General features: G+C 38.3%; 2 protein-coding genes across 6 annotated transcripts in view; one reads left to right on the top strand and one right to left on the bottom strand.

Moving 5' to 3' along the window:
- Nucleotides 1-17,726, top strand: part of LOC102200745 (dipeptidyl aminopeptidase-like protein 6) — a 242,359-nt gene extending 224,633 nt beyond the window's left edge. For all 4 annotated transcript variants that reach the window (XM_005730425.1, XM_005730426.1, XM_005730423.2 and 1 more), the window contains 16 exons: nucleotides 639-762; nucleotides 850-888; nucleotides 1,230-1,337; nucleotides 1,662-1,753; nucleotides 3,544-3,591; nucleotides 3,705-3,823; nucleotides 6,551-6,622; nucleotides 7,896-8,003; nucleotides 9,076-9,145; nucleotides 9,792-9,986; nucleotides 10,366-10,420; nucleotides 10,525-10,624; nucleotides 11,333-11,391; nucleotides 11,476-11,548; nucleotides 11,628-11,701; nucleotides 14,456-17,726. In XM_005730425.1, the coding sequence (XP_005730482.1) occupies nucleotides 639-762; nucleotides 850-888; nucleotides 1,230-1,337; nucleotides 1,662-1,753; nucleotides 3,544-3,591; nucleotides 3,705-3,823; nucleotides 6,551-6,622; nucleotides 7,896-8,003; nucleotides 9,076-9,145; nucleotides 9,792-9,986; nucleotides 10,366-10,420; nucleotides 10,525-10,624; nucleotides 11,333-11,391; nucleotides 11,476-11,548; nucleotides 11,628-11,701; nucleotides 14,456-14,605 (1,486 nt within the window). In that variant the 3' untranslated portion in view covers nucleotides 14,606-17,726. The remainder of the gene's footprint in view (nucleotides 1-638; nucleotides 763-849; nucleotides 889-1,229; nucleotides 1,338-1,661; nucleotides 1,754-3,543; nucleotides 3,592-3,704; nucleotides 3,824-6,550; nucleotides 6,623-7,895; nucleotides 8,004-9,075; nucleotides 9,146-9,791; nucleotides 9,987-10,365; nucleotides 10,421-10,524; nucleotides 10,625-11,332; nucleotides 11,392-11,475; nucleotides 11,549-11,627; nucleotides 11,702-14,455) is intronic.
- Nucleotides 17,727-17,789: 63 nt separating this feature from the next.
- Nucleotides 17,790-21,968, bottom strand: ggh (gamma-glutamyl hydrolase (conjugase, folylpolygammaglutamyl hydrolase)). 2 transcript variants are annotated; one of them, XM_005730427.1, is made up of 9 exons: nucleotides 21,747-21,968; nucleotides 21,439-21,547; nucleotides 21,247-21,297; nucleotides 20,484-20,568; nucleotides 19,437-19,575; nucleotides 18,952-19,055; nucleotides 18,752-18,842; nucleotides 18,518-18,652; nucleotides 17,790-18,416 (listed from the first exon to the last, which is right to left on the bottom strand). In XM_005730427.1, the coding sequence occupies exons 1-9, from the start codon at nucleotides 21,835-21,837 to the stop codon at nucleotides 18,298-18,300; spliced, it is 924 nt and encodes a 307-aa protein (XP_005730484.1). In that variant the 5' UTR covers nucleotides 21,838-21,968; the 3' UTR covers nucleotides 17,790-18,297. The 2 variants fall into 2 exon arrangements, with proteins under 2 accessions (XP_005730484.1, XP_005730486.1); XM_005730429.1 differs by lacking the exon at nucleotides 21,247-21,297.
- Between the last annotated feature and the right edge of the window lie 196 nt (nucleotides 21,969-22,164).

The raw sequence follows: 22,164 nt of genomic DNA, 5'->3' as shown, positions 1-22,164 counted from the left end.
AGTCCCCAGTTCAGATAAATATTTTTTAATGAATCATTAATTATGTATATTGTGTAAATCAGTAACAACAATAACTTAAAATGTAAAGTAAAACAAGTAAAGGTTAAAAATACATCTAATCAGGGACTTGTAACTGATGTAAGTGGCTTCCCTGCCGACCCATCCAGTGTCCAAATATGGAGATTTATACCTTTCCTGTACATGGATGAAAAATGAGGATGAAAAAAAATTTATGTTCAGAATCACAAATCTGTAGATCAACAGAAAAGTCCTAAATATGAGTTGTATATACCTGTGTTATCATAGGTGATGCAAAGCTATATGGATTTTTGGATAATAAAATATTTTTGAATATAGTATATTACAGAGTCATAGTGGGTATTTTTATTATATGATATGCTGCACAGACTGGGGGATTTTCTGTCCCCAGTGATGCATTTTTCCTTAATAGGGTGTTGTGTTTAAGTTTAATGCCTCTATTTAGTCTCTTCATATTTACAGCCTATTTTTCCACCTCTTTATACACTGCTTGATTTCTCTGTGTTCAGATGCAACCACTTTTTCCATCATCTTATTTTTACCCGCATTGCAGCTGATACCAACGATAATAAATGCTAAATATGCTTTCTGTTTCCCAGTGAGTACTATGTGACCATGGTGAAATGGGCCACCACCACCAAACTAGCCATTAATTGGCTGAACAGAGCACAGAACATCTCAATCCTCACACTATGTCAGGCTACAACGGGAGTCTGCACTAAGGTGAGCACAGTGTGCATGGCACATGTGCCGCATGTATGAAAGGCTGTTTCTTTATCCCAACTGAAGTCTGTTTATCTGTTTCCACAGAAACACGAAGATGAAAGTGAAGGGTGGCTCCACAGGCAGGTGAGAATGATAATACACACGTGTGTGTAAGGTGGATTTAGAGTATTAAGGCACTGAGGTACTTATCCTTTCCTTTGTAGCAGTCATTAAATTATAGCCACTGTTTACTTGCTTTGTTGCCTGGCATTTCTTGCCTGACGACATGCACAGTCATTAAATTCAAGCTTTAAATTTAACATGGCTTTGTTCCAAGCAGTGTATGCTGTCTTTTTAAATTATAATGCGGGAATGCCAGTATAATTACTGCATTAAGCAGCCTGCGTATTTAGTTGTCTGTAGCAGTCTTTATTTTATGTCTTGTTAAGTGAAAACACTTAGATCAACCCTCTCTGTGTATTCAGAATGAGAAGCCGCTCTTTTCCAAAGATGGTCTGAAGCTGTTCTTCACACGGGCCATTCCTCAAGGAGGCAGGGGCAAATTCTTTCACATCTCCATGTCCATCTCCCAGGTGAGAGAATATTTGTATGCCAAGTATTTGCATCACTAACATGAAGTTAACTTGGGACTGATGAACCTTTCATATCAAACTTTCAAAAAGTGTGACCCTTATTAATGAAAAATTGTTTAAAAGACATTTTGCATACATAATTCCTTCTAGATGATTATTTCCAGCAGTTTCTTTCATCTGTAAATTGCCAAGGTGGTACATCTGATGTTTTGTACAGTGATTGTAGTGAAATATTTGTCCTGTTCCTGTCACATACAGAAACTGTTGGTGGCATTGGAGGATAACTATCATATTTTTGCTGTTTTTGCTTCTCTACACCCACAGCCCAACATTAGTACAGACACACTGCAATCTATCACATCTGGAGACTGGGATGTCACTCAAGTTCTGGCCTACAACGAGGAGAACCAACTAATGTGAGCATGCACAAACCCCCAAGCCGCCACCAGAACTCAATCATACTAAAAAGCATGTTACCACACATTTGCAACTGGTTACATTTACTCTATACTCACCACCCACTTTGTTAGATACACCTGTTCAACTGCACATTAACGCAAACATCTAATTGGGTTATGTAACCTCAAAAATATCTGCAGAACTTCAAACCAAGCTTTGAATGGCAAAGAAAAATTATTTAGCTTACTTTGACTGTGGCGTGGTTGTTGGTGCCAGGCAGGTTGATCTGTTGATATTTACCCATACTCTCTTCATCTACATTTCTTTGGGTTTACAGAGAATGGTCAAAAAAATGAAAAATATCCAGTTAACAATAGCTCCCTGGGTGAAAATGCCTCGTTGATGCCAGTGGTCAGGATAGAATTCCAAGAGTGCTTTGAGCTGATAGGAAGTCAACAGTAACTCAAGTAACAACTTACCACAACTAAGATATGCAGAAGAGAATCTCTGAATGCACAACACATTGAACCTTGATGGGCTACAGCAGCAGATGACCACACTGAGTGCCACTCCAATAAGCTTAGAATAAACTGAGGTTACAATTCACACCAAAATTGGGCAACAGAAGATTGGAAAACCCAAATGGAATTCACGGTCACCAGATCTGGATCCAGGTATCACCTTTGTGATGTGAGGGAACAGGAGATTTGCACTGTGGCATCTGCAGACAAATCTGCAGCAACTGTGTGATGCTATCATGTCAATATGGACCAAAATCTCTAAGAATTTTTCCAGCACCTTGATGAATCTATGTCATTAAGAATTAAGACAGGATTGAAGGCAAAAGGGTGCCCAACCCATAACTTGCAAGGTACGCTTGAAGAGTCTTATGTGGTCATAAATGATAAACAGATAAACAAGGTTAGAAATTCAGCACCATGGACAGAGGCAAGCCCATCGTTTCAGTGGTTTGACAATAAAATCATTCTTCATTTTTATTATAGGTATATATGGTCTTTAGGGCTGAAATATTGGGAAATAGATGCTCTACTGTGCCACCTCAAACAATTCCACACAACAAACTGCCCTGAATGCACACACATAAAAACTGCCTCGAGTCTCCATTGCACCCATGAGGAGTGTGACTCATTCCCATCACTCCCTGATAATTACACTCCCACTGTGATCTGACTAATAATAATAATAATAATGGATTGGATTTATATAGCGCTTTTCAAGGCACCCAAAGCGCTTTACAATACCACTATTCATTCACTCTCACATTCACACACTGGTGGAGGCAAGCTACGGTTGTAGCCACAGCTGCCCTGGGGCAGACTGACAGAAGCGAGGCTGCCATATCGCGCCATCGGCCCCTCTGGCCAACACCAGTAGGCAAGTAGGGTAAAGTGTCTTGCCCAAGGACACAACGACCAGGACAGAGAGCCCCGGGATCGAACCGGCGACCTTCCGGTTACAGATACGCTTCCCAACCCCCTGAGCCACGGTCGCCCTGGACTAACATGACTTCACATATTTATACCCTCATCCAAACATATATAGACACACAGTTCCTCTTTTTCCCTGAGAGTTGCAGGGATCTGAAAAAATCCCAGCCAAATGGGGGTAAGATTTGTCCCATTTCTGTTCTGGGTTCTTTTATAAAACATCTTTTCTAGTCGGGGTATTACTGGGGTAGTCCCAAAGCTGACTGGGGAACACAGCTCTGCTAAAGTCACAGAGTAGACCAAAAATAACAATTATACATGACAGTCATTCCATTTTTGCGTTTTTTATGTTTACACAGATACTTCTTGAGCACTGAAGATGGTCCAAAGCGAAGGCATCTGTACAGGTATTAGCTGTTCGAACTTACACTGCACTTGAAAAACTAGTGGCTTTGATAGTTGGGAAAAAGTGTTTTTTAGTTTCAATGTTAAAAACAAACACTCATATTTATTTCCATAGTGCGGACACATTTGGTTCATTCAACCGTCGCTGTCTGACCTGCGCCTTGTCCAACAGCTGTGGATATATCAGTGGCTCCTTCAGCCTCAACATGAGCTACTTCCTGCTCAACTGCCAAGGTAGTACCTTGTGTGAATTCAGCCTCTGTTTAGCTTATCCACTTAAAGATGTCACACAGGACTCTCTTTTAACAATGAAGTTACAAAGTGCGTGAGTGCAAACTTTTAAAATGGGCATTGCTATTTTTATTACATCACAGTGTGCCATGTGCAAGGAGACAATGCATTCTGTGATGATAAATCAGCCATCATATAAATGGCCAATCCTCCAGTTTGCATTTCTTATTTGTTTATACCTTCAGGGACAATACACATTAATCAACATTACTACAAGTGTACCAGTGAGTTTACTAGATTACCACTGGGTAATTTTTCAACTGTTGACCCCTGGCCAGATGTTAAATTAGCCTTTAAAAGCATAAATGAATATTTAAAAGCCTCAAAACAGTAAAAAGCTTTAGAAAGAAGAAGTCGAAAGAGAAGTGCAGGCTGTTAAAATGCAACCACATAATATCCTGTTGTATTACACATGATAAGCATAAGCCAGAGGGTACACATTGGATAAAATGTCATATTGTGTCATAATGTTAAGCTTTAAAATTTTGTTTGTTTTGAATTTTATATGATAATAAATTAGCTACACTTAAGAGAATACACATCCTACACTGCTAGTCATGTATGTGTCCTTTGACTTACTGTAATAATTTAATCACATAAAAGGGATCGCTTTTGTAGTCATTGCTATAGGTGTGTCTGTTGGTTCAAAGTGGTTTCTCTCAGTAATCTGTAGCTTGGTGTACTTGAATGCACATTCAAGTAATGCCTTTATTAAGCTTCAACATCTGTCTGATGTTGAAGCTAAATCATCAGACAGATGTTAAAATCAGGGTCACACCAAATGTGAAAAATCTCCAAGATCAGTTTTTGTAATATGATAAATCGAGTACTATATCTTATGAAAGGGCCTGGAGAAAGATGTACGGGCATTTTTTTTTTCAATTCGATGGCCTATAAAGTTACATGACATACAAAATTATAATATATATAATATACATTATAAAAAATATAATTTCATTTGTTTATGTATGTTTTTACAGCTTATAGAAGCCAAATATTTCAGCCAATTCTGCTCCAGTCATATGTGTAAAGACGATAAAACACACCATTTTAGTATATAATGCTAATAGGTCAAAGGTCACAGTCACACAGATTAGGAAAAAGCTTTAGTTTCCACTGGATCATCTCCAAACTTCAAATCATTGTGGGACAAGCACTTTCTTTGAGCTCTTTAAAATATTTTTTTCAGTAAAGCAGTGTATGACTTCACAATGACACACAAAGGATTAATATATCACACTAGATTTCCATGTTAACAATACTGGACCACACAAATGATCTATGAAAACGATGATGTCACGATGGAGATGTCATTATTGAAAATGAATGACATCAGTATAAAATATCAGCGTTTTAGTATAGCCCCTGCCCTTTGGGGGGAGTTGTGCAATAGTGCTCTTGTATTACTTCCTCTTTCTCAGTGATGTACAATAACATGTATACAGTGCGTGTACGATATTAAAACCTGTAATGATATTTTATATACTAATCATATGTTTTGTATGTAAATGTGAGCAACTGTAGCAAAGTCTTTGAAATGAGGTGAAGTATATATAAAACATACAGTACAGTACTTAGAAATTACACTGTAGTAAAAATGTTTCTACCAATTTTCTTTTGGTGAGATGTTGTTGCTAAAATGATTTCATATTTCTGTTGTGTTGCTGGTAGGTAGTTCACCGAAAAGTGACAGCACTGTGGCAAAAACAGAGCCGGTGCTCGGATGACTTTACTTGTCACAATGTCAAAAGCTTCTTTCACCATTAAAAAAAGAGATCCCATATCATTGCACTTCTCCTACCTTTGATCCATTTATTCAATATCAAAAGAAGAGATTTCTCTGATCACTTCTCCTGGTGATCAGAGAAATATCAAAATGTCACAGCACTGTTGTCATGCCGCAGCAGAAACTGTGTCTCAGTCTGACTTGAAGCCTGTAGCCTCAATATTTAATCACTGATGTAACACTTCAGTGTCAATACTTGCTAACTGATCACCACTGATCTAAGATCAGACTTGAACCGACCAAAATGCAATCACACCCTTTGTGCTCAACCTTTGACAGTCTCTGACAGTCAATAATCTTGTACCTCATGTATTTGTAGTGCAGTTCTTTCCTTCACAGCCTGCCTGTGATCTCATGTGATGAGATTATAATATCATAATCACAAGGAAAGGGAGTGTAAGGGAGAGAAAAAGGAGCCAGGGAGAGAGCGGCCGGTTTGCTCTTCGACAAATACAACCACAGTGTTCCTCTATTTTATTCTCAATTTGCTAAGTGCATCAATCACTTCATTTGCTGCCCCTCCTCCCTGCAGGCCTAGATATGGAAAAGCTATTAGAGCTATTGCATTACATAAACTGAATAAGCAAAGATGTGCTTCTTTGTCTGTCAGACAAATGATCTGGTATCTTTCAGGGTTTTGTTTTGGTTTTTTTTTTCTTTTTGTGCATTCACTGAAGGACACTGTGGCATCAGTGTGCATTTGTTAGGAAACATACACTTTTCCCTTGCTATAAACAAATAGTAAATACAGCAACCTATGTATTAATATTATGGTGATTTAAAAATAAATTATTTTTTTAAACAGTCCATAGTAAGTCAGAGTGTCCACATGTCATGGTCAAATATAAAGATACATAGTATTTGAGCTCTGATCTTCTTTTTAGGGCCGGACATCCCGTTTGTGGCTGTTTACAAGACACAGAGAGACACAGAAAGTGAGACACAAGACAGAGAAAGTGAGTATTTCAACCAAGCAGCAGGTCTCCATGTCAAAAAGTATATTTCCTCTAGTGGCTGGCTCCAGAAGCAAGTCATTGCCTTAGCTTCTCATGTTAAAATGTCCAAATTTACAAAGTTAAGAAGTTAATTTTGGTCACATCAAACGTGGAAAATCTGTAAAAGCTTTTTATTACCCACAGTTTTTTATGGATGATCTTCAAACTTCACAACCATGTCGCCCTTGCTACCAGTCTGTATTCACATTCTTAATAAAGTTTAAATGTGTAAGTTTTAAACTAAAAATCAATTTATTTATTTTTAAAGAAGAATTGTATTCACTTTTGTAGGAGGAAATTAGCTGTACACAAGCTATAATTTTTCGCCTGAATTAGAATTTGAACAGATTTTTGACTCACCTTAGGGGCTAGCCCCTAGTGGCCTTATAAAGAACTCCAGTTTTGACACTCCTGCTTCCTCTTTCAGCCCTGGAAGCTACCTTTTGACACAAATGAATATTTACAAGCCTGAATGGAATGAAACACATTAGAAATGACCTTCTCTACATTACCATATTTGCTATATTTAACCTGACCTTGTCAAAAGGGGGCAGAAGTGTTTGCAGTGTAGTGCAAAGTGATCACCTTTGCACTGAGTCACTGTTTGTCTACAGGCCAAGTGTGGCATGACAGACATAATGACATTACTCCTCACAATGGATGTCCTCATTAGATTATAACCTGCCCAACAGCACTATCAGCATACTGTTATTTGATTACTACAGTGTGTATGTGTGTGCCAGTCTTTATCATCTTTAAGTAATGAGATCTCCCCGTCCTGAATATGTTAAAAAACAACTCTGTAAATTTCATTACCATATATTATTCGATGTATTCACCTTCACAACAGCATTTTTGTAAGTGCAATCCATTTTTTTCCTGCCACTCAGTATGCTGCATTTAAAGGCATGTCTTTCTAAGTGACCTGTAGGTCTTTCTAATGCCCTGCTGTAAGCAATGGTAGAGTCAAGATCACATTAGAATTAGTGTATGAAGTCTCCTCATCTCATTCCAATTTGGCCGTCTTGATTTGGTGCCTGCTTTTACATCTCCTCTACAACATCTATGTTTAGGTTTCATGGGGGGAGATTTTTCTTATCGCCTCTAAAAAATTTTATGTAGCACATCTATAAGGAGATTACTCTCTATTCTGCTCCTGTAACAAATCAGTCATTTGAAACATGAGCTGCCTGACAAAAATACTGTAAACTGTTATCTCACATACTCTCTTCAGGTATTGTAGAAGTCTATAAACTGGAGAGCAATGAGAAAGTGAGGCTGACCTTGGAGTCCATGCAGATGCCGATAGTGGAGTACAAGGAGATCAACATGGACGACTATAGTATGTATCAGACCACCAGACTCTTACTGTATAATGGCATATTATTAGGAACTTAATGCTAATGATGGAGTAATACAGAGCTTATTTCACTTCTTTTTATATTAAAAGATGCCACGGAGCTGAGGTAAACTGAGCCAAAAGATGTTTGTCAATCAAAACAAACTGATTCCTGATTAAAAAAGAAAAAAAAACAAACCCATAAAGTTTGAAATATATTTTATTTGTAGACTGTATGTAAAAGATGGACATAGCCATCATGATGGCTGTCTTCATGTTTTGAAGCCAGATGTGAGGAATAAGGGGCAGGTCTGCCTGAGAACCAGACGACACTGAATGCTCATATGGTGACATGAGCTCTAAAACCCTGCTTTAATATTTGTTTAACACCAGATGAAAAATGTGGGCCCAGATTAAAATCACTCTAAATGGAAAATGATAACTCTAGGGAAATATTCATATAGAAGCGAATGGGAAAATAGCCTTGGACTTGCCCTCTATGAACAGTTTGTTGTATGTATGTGGTTTTAGTCTCCCATTTTTGGTCACACTTTTTTCGTAAATCTCGACCATATCATGTTTCAAAAAGGAATTTCTGTGGCATTTTCCTCTTCATTGTTAATCACAAGTTCTTGTCAAATGAGCAAGCGGTTTGAGAGCCAGACCTGTCACATCAATTTTTCAGCAAGCCATGAAAATGCTCATCTCAAGGCTTCAAAACTGGCCTTCAGAAGCCAACATGTGATGTCACAGTAGCTGTGTCCATAAGTTATGCTATCTGTGGTTCTTAAGCATATAAAATGGGTTGTTTTCTGTGCTACAGTCATGATCCAGCTTACTTTGAACATGCATTGCTAAGCTAGCAACTGAAGCCATGAAGTCTATTACCTCCGAAAAGATAATAAATTAAGACATTTTCTCATACACATCCATACAATTTGACTTAATTTAGCAATCCAAAACTGCGGCACTAACAGCTAGAAAGTTTAGTGCACAGAACCAGGGGTTATGTTTTGTGTTTGTGAAAGAGACCTTAGTTGCTTTTGTGTAACAGTTGTTTGACTTGACATTGCAGCCTTGTCGATGCAGATCCTGAAACCAGCTGGCTTTGTCGAAACGTCACACTACCCTCTGCTCCTGCTTGTGTATGTATCAACAAAAGTGTGTGTCTATTAGCAATGCAGTCTCCACTCCAAGTTATATGAGGACATATCCGTCCATATCAATGCAAACATGCCAAGCAGATAAATTTCTTTGTCCCTGACACCTGCTGGATAATAATTACACTGTGACAAACTGAACCTCCTCTCCACCATTTTTTCATGAGCGTTCCTTTCTTCCAGCCTTGAACTATATTTTTATTCTCCAGGTCAGATCTAGGTTTCTCACCGTTTTAGAAAAAAAAAAAAACCACACTACTATAATTTATTATATCGTCATTCATACCTGTAAAAATGATTTATTAGAAGTTTAAATCATTAGGAATTATTTCACCTCTTCATCACAGTCATAACTTGCAGTTGAAACTCTTACACCATTTAGCAGGCATGCCGTTGATTTTGAGTAAGTTTTTCTATTCCATGTCCCCATTTTTCTCTGTTTTCTGTTCATCTGCTGTTGCTTTTCTTGCGCTGTATAGCTCAAATGTTTAATTTAAAAAATAGACTGCAGAAAATTGGGACATAAGGTTATGCACTTTATTTTCACATGGACACAAAGTTAGGACTGAAATAAGGATCGCATCACTTGTGGTAGCCTCGATTTCACTTCACTGCTCTGCTTGTGGTGCAGCGATGGGACACCTGGTGACCAGATGGTGTCAGAGCAGTTTCACTTGGATTGGGCCACGGTGCTGGTGAGCAGCTTCGGCGCCATCGTGCTGCGTTGTGACGGGCAAGGCAGCGGCTTCCAGGGCACCAACCTGCTGCATCGGATCCAGAAGAAACTGGGCGTGTTTGAGGAGCAGGATCAGAAGGATGCACTTAAGTATGTGGATAAAGTCGTGCTGCTTTATTGAGAAAAACACATTAAACTGTGTAATTTGCAGAAGTCATCTGCCAGATCTTAAAGCCACATTTATTCACACGCACACACACACAAATAAATTTACATTATCATCTGTAAATTCTTCATTAGTTACTGCTGTGAAAATATATTTTGCACACACACTGATAGCAGCTGGTCTGGCAGAACTGAAAACGTGCATTTAATGTGCAAGTGTTAAACAAACACTGTGAATTTAATATAGTATAATGGATCGTTTATTGCAAACAGCTGCTAAAACATCTTGTAAGTTAGAGCTACAGCTGCTACTGTGAGACAGTTTTTCTAAAAGTCAAACTGAACCAATGTTTATCTTTGACAGTTTTATTCTAAAGGAGCCCTATGTTGACAAAAACAGAGTCGGAGCATTTGGAAAGGTAAGAATAGTGTCAGTATGTGCATTCTGGGTCCAAAGATTGACCAAAATAGTCCATTCCACACTCAAGTATCTCTGTGTTAACATGCAGTTGTTGTACTTCAGGTGTATGGAGGCTATGTGACCAGCCTGTTGGTCAGCGGTGAGGAATCTCCTGTAAAATGCGGCGCTGTCCTCTCACCCATCACAGATTTTGAATTGTATGGTAAGCTGTGTTTGTTTGCAGCTTTTTGCATTTGAAAAATCACCACTCCACTACGTGTACTAAACAAATGCAGTAACCCTGCATAATCAGTCAGGCTCAGGCAGCACTGATAGAATATTCAGAGGAAAAGGGAAGACAGATTGCAAATCTAGCACCTTTAACCCCACAGCGGGGATATCTTTTCAGGGACTGCGTCACGCAAGTAGGCACTCATGAGTATGATGGTGCAGACAAACCTAGAACTCAATCACATCAGCGCCAGACGAAGTTAACAACACCAGCCTCACCTCGGCTACCCGAGGAATACAATGTGTGAAATGCAGAAGTGCTGTGCACCGAGGGAGTGACAGTACGAGAGACGCAGGGAACAAGGAACGAGGCGCGGTGCTGTTGTAGCTGGAGGCGCACCGAGTCAGGAAAGTGTAAATTAAGGAGGAGCTGGGCGTTGCGGTGTGACTGATTTCCTATCTATTTGATTTCTCTCGCTCTGCCAGAGGCGGTGAGAGACGTGCCATGACACTGGAATTGCGGAATTGCAAATGAAGACTCTTGTAACAGCCTCAAAACTAAGGAATATGTAGATGGCTGAATATATTTAGACATAGGGATAAAAAACCACCCTCAAACAAAGAGTGATTAATGGAAGATTTGATTTGATCTTAACAACAAAGCTAATAAAAGATAACCGAAGCCTATTTCCCCCTCTAGCTTCTGCATTTTCTGAGAGATACCTTGGACTGCCCAAACCTGACACAAGAGCATACACGGTAAGATTTTATTACTTTTTTTTTTTTCATTTTCTTTCCAGTTGTAATAATTATCAAAATAATCTGCTGAAATGTGTTTTTTAGATGGCAAATTTAGCCCACAGAGCGTCTCAGTTTATGGATAAGAAGTTTCTGATTATCCATCCTACAGCTGACGGTAGGTCAGGAATTATAATCATCTTCATAACTGAATATGTAAAAGATAAACAATAATCTGTCTCATTTGGTTTCTTTAGAAAAAGTCCACTTTCAACATACAGCGAAATTCATTGCCCAGCTCATCAGTGAAAAGGCCAACTACACCCTACAGGTATGCAGTCTTTCTTTTCCTTGTTCAGTCCAACCTCTGGGAGCTTTGTGATCCCAGTGGTGGTCTCGCAGCAGGCAGAGGATTAGCCCTTCACAATGTCTGCCTCACACATAATGAGATTATAAGACCTCCTTGGGCATCCTGCATTAACACCATGACTAATCCCTTTATAACACATTGCTCTGCTGGCGAATGTTCATCAAAGCTCATTACTGACCAACAGACACATTAGTGTGCACAGTATTAATATTAGGTCTCTACTAGTTTATGATGGGTTCAAATAAACACTATCACTTAGTTACTGTCGGTTGAAAAACACTTTGAGCTCTGGTAATATACACTTACTAGATAGTTTATAAGCTTTGCTAATACCAGGTTGGAACCTCTTTTGCCTTCAGAACTATCTCAATTATTCTGGTACAGATTCAAAGTTTTCTCTTCGGTCACGCTCGGTTGATTTTTCTAGTCGGCACACTCATTTCCTCCATTAGGCGCTGGCTCCATTACCCGCTGGCTGCTTCCCAAACAAACACACGTGCGGCTTGGCACTTGTGCTGTACGTAACAAGTCACGCGACGTGACGCTGCGGCTGTGATTGGTTCGGCTCTGCGCTACTTAATTTGGATTGACTGACCTTTTTTTTTTTTTTTTTTTTTTTTTTTTGAGGACAAGAGCGGCGAGGTCTATCGCGATAGCTTAATTTCTCTATCGAGTAAAAGTTATATCGCGATACATATCGTTATCGTTCTATCGCCCAGCTCTAGTGGCTGCACATCAGTGAGCGAAATGACGTGTTAGTCGGCTGCTATCACAAAGGTAGGCTATGGCATTTAAACAATGCTCAGTGGGTACTAAGGAGCTCAAAGTGTGACAAGACAATATACTCCATACCATTACACAACTGCAACAACCTGAACCATGGATGCAAGACAGGATCCATGCTTTTATATTTTACAGGGTATATCAAACAAGAGTCGTCCAGTTTCAAAGTGCTTTAATTCTGCAGCCCTACACCAGTAACAAGCGAAACACGTACTGTTAGAAAGAGGGGATTCACGAGTTTCACATAGTTGCTGGTAGGTAGCAGTGGTTACAGTGAGTCCAAACATGCTCCCAAAAATTTGGGACAAGTTTAACTATCGTATGGACATTTGCCATGCGTGTGGAGGGCGACATATTGAGCACTTGTGAACATTGTAAGTTTTATATGTAAAACTTTATGTTCAGCCATGTATTTAAAAATTTAAACCAAGCTTCTATGTACATTACTTTAAAAGGTATAGCCTTTTATAACCGGATTATTCTTTTGATAACACCCTGTATATGCCATCCCAGTGTTGCAACAGGAAAACTGAAACCTTCATGCTCTGAACACTTGGTGTGGTCTTTAGCTGCTCTAGGTTGGACATGTTGCACATTAAGAGATGCTTTTCTGTATACCTAGGTTATAATCAAATAGTTAATTGAGTTACTATTGCCTTCCTATCAGCTCAAAGTGGATTGACAATTCTCCTCTAACATCAACAAGGCATTTTCACTAAGAGAACTACCACTCACTTTTCAAACTAGTCTCTTTAAACCATAGAAATGGTCCTGGTAGAGCAGCAGTTTCTGAAATATTCGGACCAGTCTTACTGGCACCAATAATACATTAAAGGTTACTAAAATTACCTTTCTTCCCTATTCCGTTGCTTATTTGGAGCATGTGTGCATGCCTAACTGTACTGAACTGCTGTCATGTTATTAGATATTTGCGTTGACATGCAGCTGAACAGGTATCTAATCGTAAGTGAGCCAGACCAGTGAAGATACCTTGTCTGTTAGTAATAACAGTTCAACTACACATTTAATCCCTGAGATCCCTAAATGTAAAAAGATCTGAAATTTCAATAACATTTTTCAGTTTTTCTACATAATTAAGAAAGAGTTGTTATTAATTGATCTATTACTTAATTACTCTGCTATAGTATAAATTGTCGTAGGGGAGGTCTTTATATGCAGGAAAACGCTTAAACTTATTAAAATACAATTAAAGGTTGAAAATGTATGCCCTCCTTCATATTTTCCAAAGCCATCCATTGGGCTGGATTTTGGGCCTTGTGTTTGACACACCTGGAGTAAACTGTTGTTTTCACTTAGCCAGGATGGTATTATTGTAGGGTCAATACCTTATAATAAAAAGTGCTTTGAGGCAACTGATATTGTGATTTGGTGGTTTAAAAATAAAACTGAAATCAACTGATTGTGTGAGGTTCTGATCCACAGTCCATGTCAAATGATAGATGGCTGCCAACCAGCAGAGGAACTAAACAAAGTAAAGCTGTTAGCATGAAAACTGATTTTAGCTACCTGAGATAAAAACTTTGCTGTGTTTCTTTGTAGGTGTACACTATATTTAGACGCTATTGACAGAAAGACCAATTTACCTCACGAAACACAGAGCTTTGTAGCCTCCTTGCAATCGAAGAACAAAGTCCACAGAGTGAGGCAGCAGTGCTAACCACTGTGCCACCCTGCTGCACACTTCAGAAGATTATTTCATCAGCATCAAAAAAAGATTTTTAAAGACCAAAAATGTCATTTGTATCCAGTTTCTTCAGATATACCATTCAGTAATCATGACTAGCATGAATGCTAGTCTCCTAGAAGTTCAGTAAATGATTTTGTAATTAATTTTGGTTAAATTAAAAAAAAATTAAGAATTACTAAACACTGAATTCAAGTGATGTTCTTCCCTTATTGTTTGTGTTTAAGATCTACCCAGACGAGGGCCACTTCATCCACAGTGAAGCAACGAGGCAGCATCTCAGTCAGTCCTTGGTGAACTTTTTTGAGGAGTGCTTCAGGCTACCAGAAAGAGTGTTTGAGGAGGCTCTGGAAGAAGAGATTGAAGATGAGGGTTAGACTGGCCTCATAGGGCTCCTCCTGTGCCCCAGATCCTTCCAACCCATCTGGTCATCTACCTCCCTCCATTCTGTCCCTGGTGTCCACAGTATGCAACTCTCATTTGTCTTTGGTCCATCGTTTTCCTCCCCGTGTCCACACACTGCACCTGAGACTGCCTTTTTCCAGCAGACAACACATTTGATCCTCCACCCATTCTTACTCCCTTCCCTCCTGCCCCAAGTTGGAATCAAAAAGGCTCGTGAGAGCCAGTAAAGACTGATGACCTGATATGAAGTCTGGGAAAATACTGACGGGAAGCAGTCTTCTCCACAACAGGGAAGGACCAGCTCCTCAAAAGCAGTGGAGAGAAAGGATCAGCTCTCACACAGACTTAAAGCTGTGAGGAGAAGGAACACTTTATAGCACATAACTTGTGGGCTTGTATATTAATGAAAATCAGACCCCTGGTGAAAAACGCTAACTGGCATTGGTCATAAATGGGTGTCTGGAATAGTGGGGATACAGGAAATGTTACTATTTTTAAAGTTGTGAAGAACTTTTCATGTTGGACTGTGATTGTGTCTGTTGTTCTTACAGTATGTAAAATAGCACACAAGCATTCATCCAGCTATAACATGTTTTTCTTTTGGTACTCATGTTTGCCCTGATGTTAGTTTTATCTTGTAAATTTCATTTTACGTATTTCAGTGATGCTGACAGAATTCCCTGTTTTGAAAACTATTCCAAGAGAAAAAATACCTTTATTTATCTGACACAGTTTTATTGTGACGCTCACGGTTATTCAAATGTTGAAAACAAAAACAAAAAAAGCATTAACTTGTTTTAGTCACTGTGCCTTACTTTGTCAAAAAACATCCAGCTGTGAGGTTGCATCTCTAGAGTGGATTTTTAGGGAATAGTTTAACATGTTGGCAAGATTGATACCACTTCTGATTGTTAAATATGAAGCTACAAGTATCTACTTAGCTAAGCCTAGCGCAAAGACTGGGCACTCTGGGAAACCATTATCCACCAGCCTGCCTGTTTCTGGGTCAGCCCCTGTTAGCTAATCTATGATGTACACTATGGTAGGTTATGGCAGTGTGGACTGTATCCTGGCCAGGAGCAAGGACTTCCTGGAGTCACCAGAGATGTTAGTATATTCATTTTTAACCCTTTTTGATAGAAACAGGCTAGCTGTACATATTTCTCTGCTTCAAATCTTTACGCTACATGAACCTTAAGCTAGCTATCGTTTCATATTTAACAGATATGTGAGTAGTATCAATCTTCAGATAAAACTCATAGTAAGCGTATTCCCCTTAATGCCTTGTGAATATTAATTGTTTTCTACTTACAGCTTGAAATTGAACTAGTTGCAGCAAATTGGCTTTTTCTTTTTTAAACAGACAAATCATTTCAGAATATATACCCACTGACACCATGACAAAGATAAAAATGTACATAATCTGCATGCACAGTTGCTTATAATAAGTATGTGAATGGTAGGTGAAGAAAATGATGGAAAGTGCAATAGTGAAAGTGAAAAGTGTACATCAGCAAATACACTGAGCAAGTGTCATAAGAAGCCAAAGGGACCCTGCATCCTGAAAAATTATGCATTTACATAAGAGAGAAAAATCATTTTGGCATATCACCCAAAATAATGACTCCTTGAGGCACAATTTTAATTTAACATCTTTTATTTATTTATTTATTTATTGTTTTGTTTTTTGAATGGCCACTTGTGTTACGCTTCAGTGCATGTTATGAGGTAATTTGCAGCACTATCCCTGATAGCTGAGTCAACATGGTAATTTTTGACATCTTGAATGTTCCTTACTGGATTGCATAAGTTACATTTCCAGTAGTATTGTGATTGAGATCCCAGTCTCGTCAGCTTGATGTGTAAATGTTATTCAAATATCATTTTATTCTAAAAAACATAAAACAAAAAAAAGAAAGAAAGAAAAGAAAAAACTATTACCTGAGTGTTATTTGTGCATAAAGCATTTTGGAAGTTACATTTGACTATTCATTTCTGTTCTCCTGTTGCTGTCCTTGAATTAAGTTGAAAGTGGACTTTATTTGTTGCCAATGACAACAAAAAATTTTCTTGATGGCTGTTGAGGACTTTTTTCCCCAGATGCTCAACTTTGTTATCCAAAGCATAGAAGGACATTAATGGCAGACTGTGGCATGAAGGTAAATGTTAGAATAAAAACTGATATTTTATCAGACTTTGTTTTTATTTTATTTTTTGATTGTTGCATCTTGTGACATTTTTTGTGACCTTTTTGTGGATTTTTAAGCTATATTAGGGTTTATGGCAACTTGAGAAGTGCAGAACTAAAAACATAATATCCTCTTGTTGAGTGATGATGTAACAGCAACAAGCCTAGACCTCTGCAAATTCTTACTGGCACCATTCCTGTGCACTATCCCAAACATTTGGACACTTCACAAAAGAATAACAGCAGTGCTAAGATGTCAAAGGGACATTAAGATTAGGATCAGGTATTTTTTGTAGGTACTAGTCCAAACTGTGGAACAGTATGTTAATGACTGACCTTTGTGCTGTTGTGCATGGGGTCATCTTAGTTGTTCTGATGGCTGAAGTTTATCTCTGCCAATGAGGGAAGTTGAGTTATTTTATTTAAAATAACTTAACCCTCAGTCTATATTTTGCCTGTACTAACGTGTTTACATTATGCTAACAGTAGCTCTCAAGTTAGTCATGAGGTAGTAGACATTACATCTGGATGGTTAAGACTTGCTCTGTTGCAGACATAAACACCTGGAGACATGACTGAGTAGTCATTCAGTGCATCCATAATTGGTTCATCGCAGGTTGTGAAATCTGTCACCTTGTTTTAGTCACTAGCATACTGCCATGGTCTCCCATAGTTTACATAATACTTTAATAGTAGCCCAAGAATTTGGACCATTTCCATCTGTTAGTGCTGCTTTAGTGCTGTTTTGTTTTAGAAACTGAAGAAGCACGGTCACCCAGAAATGGCCAGTGACATCAGACTGGAAAAACACTGGACAGTGATCATTGGTTTGTGGACTATAATTTTGAAGGCTTGAGCTTGTTAGTTTGCCATCTTGGTTTTTGGGAACCAGACTTGGCACGCCTGAAAATCAGAGGAAACAGTAGACTAATATATTGAGGAGGTATTCAACAGAAGTTAGCCACCCCTTAAAGCATGTCCTGCTTTATTGTTTGTTCTAATTTATAAGAAACATTTATAAAATCTGATTTATTTTGGCCACCTGCTGATCATTAAATAAAACGTGTCCTTGAGGCACTTCAGCTCCAACCTAGAAGCTAGGTTAACCTGTCAAATAATTTACAGTTGCTATCATATTAGATCACATCTAAGTACTTTCAACTCAACTCACGAGCTAACTCTTCACTATTTTGAGGGGAACTGAGCCCTGAGCCTGACAGTGTAATAAAATACAGCAACACAACTGTAAACCAAGCTACAACATCCACAAAGCACAACATCCATTTAAATCCTGCACTATACCAATATTTATGTTGCCTGCATAAATCTTTCCATTTCAATTCAGCTGTAGTTTACACAGATGCACAGTACCACAAATACAAAATCAAACAAGTTAAATTATGTGTAAATATTTTCAAGTCATGATTGAAGCAGCGAATTAGCTGCTGAATAGGAGTGGCACTTTGCTAAAATTCATCAGAAGAAATATATTTGCTCAAAGGCACTTTTAGTCCCAGTGTAAACAGGATTGTAGTTGTATATCAGCGCTTTGCTCTCCCCCTCCTCAGTTTCAAATTTGTGAAAGTTCTTCCTGGCTGTGGCGAGAGAAAACAATACCAAATTTACACATCACAAGTCACTTGGCATTTTCAGCTACTGACCAGTCTACAAGGAAGCAAAAATGATGCTTTCCTACCCTCATTGACAAAGAATTCGGCCATATAGAAGGTGGTCTTGACTGCCGACGGGGAATGGGGAATAGAAGGCCGTGTCCATTCAAAAGCATTTTTCTCTGGATGCCACTGTGTCCCGTAAATAGGATAGTCATATGCTGCCAAGAGGTACAGAAAAAAGAAAAAGAATATTTTAAAAAAAGTGTCCTATTTTGCTAAAAACCTAGTAACATAATGCTGAATTAGACACTCAGTACCTTCCACTGTTGACACAAACTCTACATTTCCATCTGTGTTTACAGAGAGAACTTTGTAAAACTTCTTCAGTTCCTCATTTGTATTGTAAGTCTGAAAGCAATAGACATGACAGGTTAGTTAGACTGCATTCAAGCAACTGCCGCTTTTCATCAAGCTGTTGACTCAGTCTAATCTCAGACGATAGAAATGAATGACATACCAACATTCCCAAGCTCCATTTGTGAGAGTTAACCGTCAGTGGCTCAGAGGCTAGGTCTTTCATGAGCTGAGCAGGGAAGCCTTTAAACATCCTGCTGTCTTCAGCTTTTGGGAAGGGAGCATACCTTAATGATTAATCAGCAATTTTACAAACAAATAAGCACTCTCTCATTAGCTGTATAAGGTAGTTCATCTAAAGATATGGTGGCCTGTGGTTGGTACAGGCTTGACATGAAAACTGATCAAGTTTAAAACACAAAGATGGATTTTTAAAGTCTTTACTATTTCAGTCACCTATAATATTTAATTTATTCACTGAAAAACTGTTTTAAAATCTAGTTTCATTCATGTTAAGAAAATAAATCTCTTCCTTTCACAGTTTATACTATACCTGCAATGCTGCAAAAAACACCCCAAGAAAAACAGGTTACTACCATTTCACAAGTGAGAAGCAAAATGAAAAATGTTTAGTCACACAAAACATACCATTAGTGAAGTTCAGAGGCAATGCCGCGCCGCTCGTATTGGTATATGCCAGTATTGTATTTTTGCTTGTTAAATACATCAGCTGTTCAAACCCGAGACAAGTACCCCACACAGGAAAATAGTCGCCACGCTTGTTTGCCTGAAAAGAATTCACACTCTTTGTTATGACACTTTGTAATGACAGTGTTGGTGTTGCCCTAAAACATGATAATCAGTGTTGATCCAGGGCTGTCACGGAGACTGATCAATCACATTTTTATGATGTAGCAACTCTGCAGTTTGGGTGAAAAGGCCGCACGTAGGAGAAGTTACATTTCAGGCTTTCTCACAGATCAGCTATACAGATATTGGTGTTTCCAACACAAAGCTTTTTCTTTTCTTTTTAAACTTAACTAAAGTTAATTAATTTAAATATTTTCACCTTTACTTTTGATTTTGGTTTAGTCTTTATTAGTTTACGTGGGATTTGTCACTTCATCATACTTCCATGATTTATCATTTACAATCCTGAGCTACAAAGCAATGGCATCACACCAAGGAACTGTTCATTAGATTCAAGCAGAATCTGCACAGATTCTAGCAGTGTGTCATGATAAAAAAAATTTAATTATTATTTTTATTAATAGTGTCTTGCCTGAGTAAGTCTTCATGTACGTTTGCAGTGCTCATTCCTAAATGTCTTTGTATGACCATGTGTAAATAAAAATAAAACCATACAGCCAAAACAATAATCTGTTCTTAATCCTTAACGGACTGCATGTTACGGATTTTCAGTCAGATGCAAAAACAGTATCTTAATATTTACGTAACTTATAATAATATATTTACACTACAATTTAAAATCCAGAGCAGGTATTTGTCAGTTGACCAGTTTAGCGTTGAACAAACCAACACACCGCCTAGCTCCAGCCATCATTATTTTAGTCTTCCAAACAACATAATATGATACTATAGCAGCAACACCAACAACCGGCTGTCAGATCCACCCTTATTAATATACATCATAATGAGCATCATTAAACAGATAAAAGTATTTTCAACCTTTACCTCAATAGCGAGCTCATAAAAGATTTTAGCAGCCCTTTCATAACCAGATGAGACGATGCTGACACCGCCGCCTGGGTAAAGGATCCTGTAAACAAAGAAAACTGAGTCAAAATTAAAGAAGAAAATGAGAAACATGAAATAAGATAAATATACCATAAAATCTGATATGTTGCGGTTTTAAATGCGATATTTTTAAGTGGATGCACCAATTATGCAGGCAGTGCTGATCAATTAAAAAATACTAGTAATACTAACAACAATGTATTAAAAATGCATCTATCTAAATGAATGGATAAGGACTGAAAAAATATAATATTTATTTAATCTATAATTACTGATATATAACTCACATACCTAGCAATTAATCACCATCAACTTATGGTAAACTCTTCTTCTTTCAGCTCTTCCCTTTAGGGCTCACTACAGCAGATCACCTGCCTTCAATTGACGTTAGCCCTTGTACCCTTACAGCAAACTCCTAATGAAAATGGTTGGTTGGTTCTCAGCTCAGCGTATTGTCTTTTTGTTAGTGCCAACATCTATAAACCATGTATCAACAGAGGACACTGCTGCTCACTGATCGCAACCTGTCTTCTTAACCTAGCTTGAATAAGGCTTTCCCATATTTTCATGCAATGACTCAGCATCTTTATCCCTCTGTAGTTACTCATCCAGTATAGATCCAATCACACCTTTTATTGTTTGTGAAAAGCCCTAAATCCACCAAACAGGGCTCCAACTGTCTAACTGTATATGTACTGACCCATTGATTGAGTTGAACAGTGTCTTATAGTCTTCCAGTGTCTGGTTTATCCTGCAGAAGCAATAAGTTCAATGCAAACACACTGGGTTAGACACACACCATTACGCAACACCTCCTCTTATAAAAGTGTGACAAAGTATGCAGTCAGATAATAACATGCAGAGGTAATGTCGGCAGATGATAACAGCTCACATGACAGGTACAACTCTAGCTCCTGCTGACTCCAGGAACTTCACATAGGAGGCAGCTATGTAAGCTGTTTGGCTAGGTTGGGGTAAATAAACGTCCTGTGCCAGTACACCTGTTGGAACAAAAACACAGCGCACATGTCCTTCTGTTATAATGCTGGTATTTTCCATAGTGATACAGAAACAGCAAAAAGTTTACTGTGTTACGGCAGGTTTAGTGTAACTGTCGCCCGATGCTTCCCAAGTGTAAAGCTGCAAGTTAGCTTAGATAACAGTTGTAGTAAATATCGTTTTAATAACGCCTTAACTTACCTATTATGGGTTTTTCGTTTTGTCTATCAGTCTGGGCTGATAAATAAAATGGCAAACACGAAAGAAAAACGCACAGCAAGAGCAAGCACATGTTTCTAGTTTTGAAAAAGGTCTTCTCGGGTAAAAGAAATGCTATTAAACAGTTTTTATGCCAGAAAAAGTCTTCGACATATACTTATCAACGAGCCGCGCGTAGCTACCGCAGTCATTGGTAGCTACTTAAAGCGGTATCGCCCACTTTTTTATACGCATACAGCTACGTAAAAACCGGATTGTCTTCTTCAAAATAAAAGCATCCCTCCCGCCTGGAACTATCTGTTAATAATAACCCACCGAATAAATAAATAAATAAATGATTACTTCCTCCAGTGCTCAAGCACTAAATTACGCCAAAAACATGTTTCATATATATATATAT

This window comes from Pundamilia nyererei, unplaced genomic scaffold, assembly GCF_000239375.1.
Source record: "Pundamilia nyererei isolate P.nyererei 1_Seehausen unplaced genomic scaffold, PunNye1.0 scaffold00037, whole genome shotgun sequence".
Taxonomy (NCBI): Eukaryota; Metazoa; Chordata; class Actinopteri; order Cichliformes; family Cichlidae; genus Pundamilia; species Pundamilia nyererei.
The sequence above is the reverse complement of the archived record's forward strand: the minus strand, read 5'-3'. Positions and strand labels throughout refer to the sequence as shown.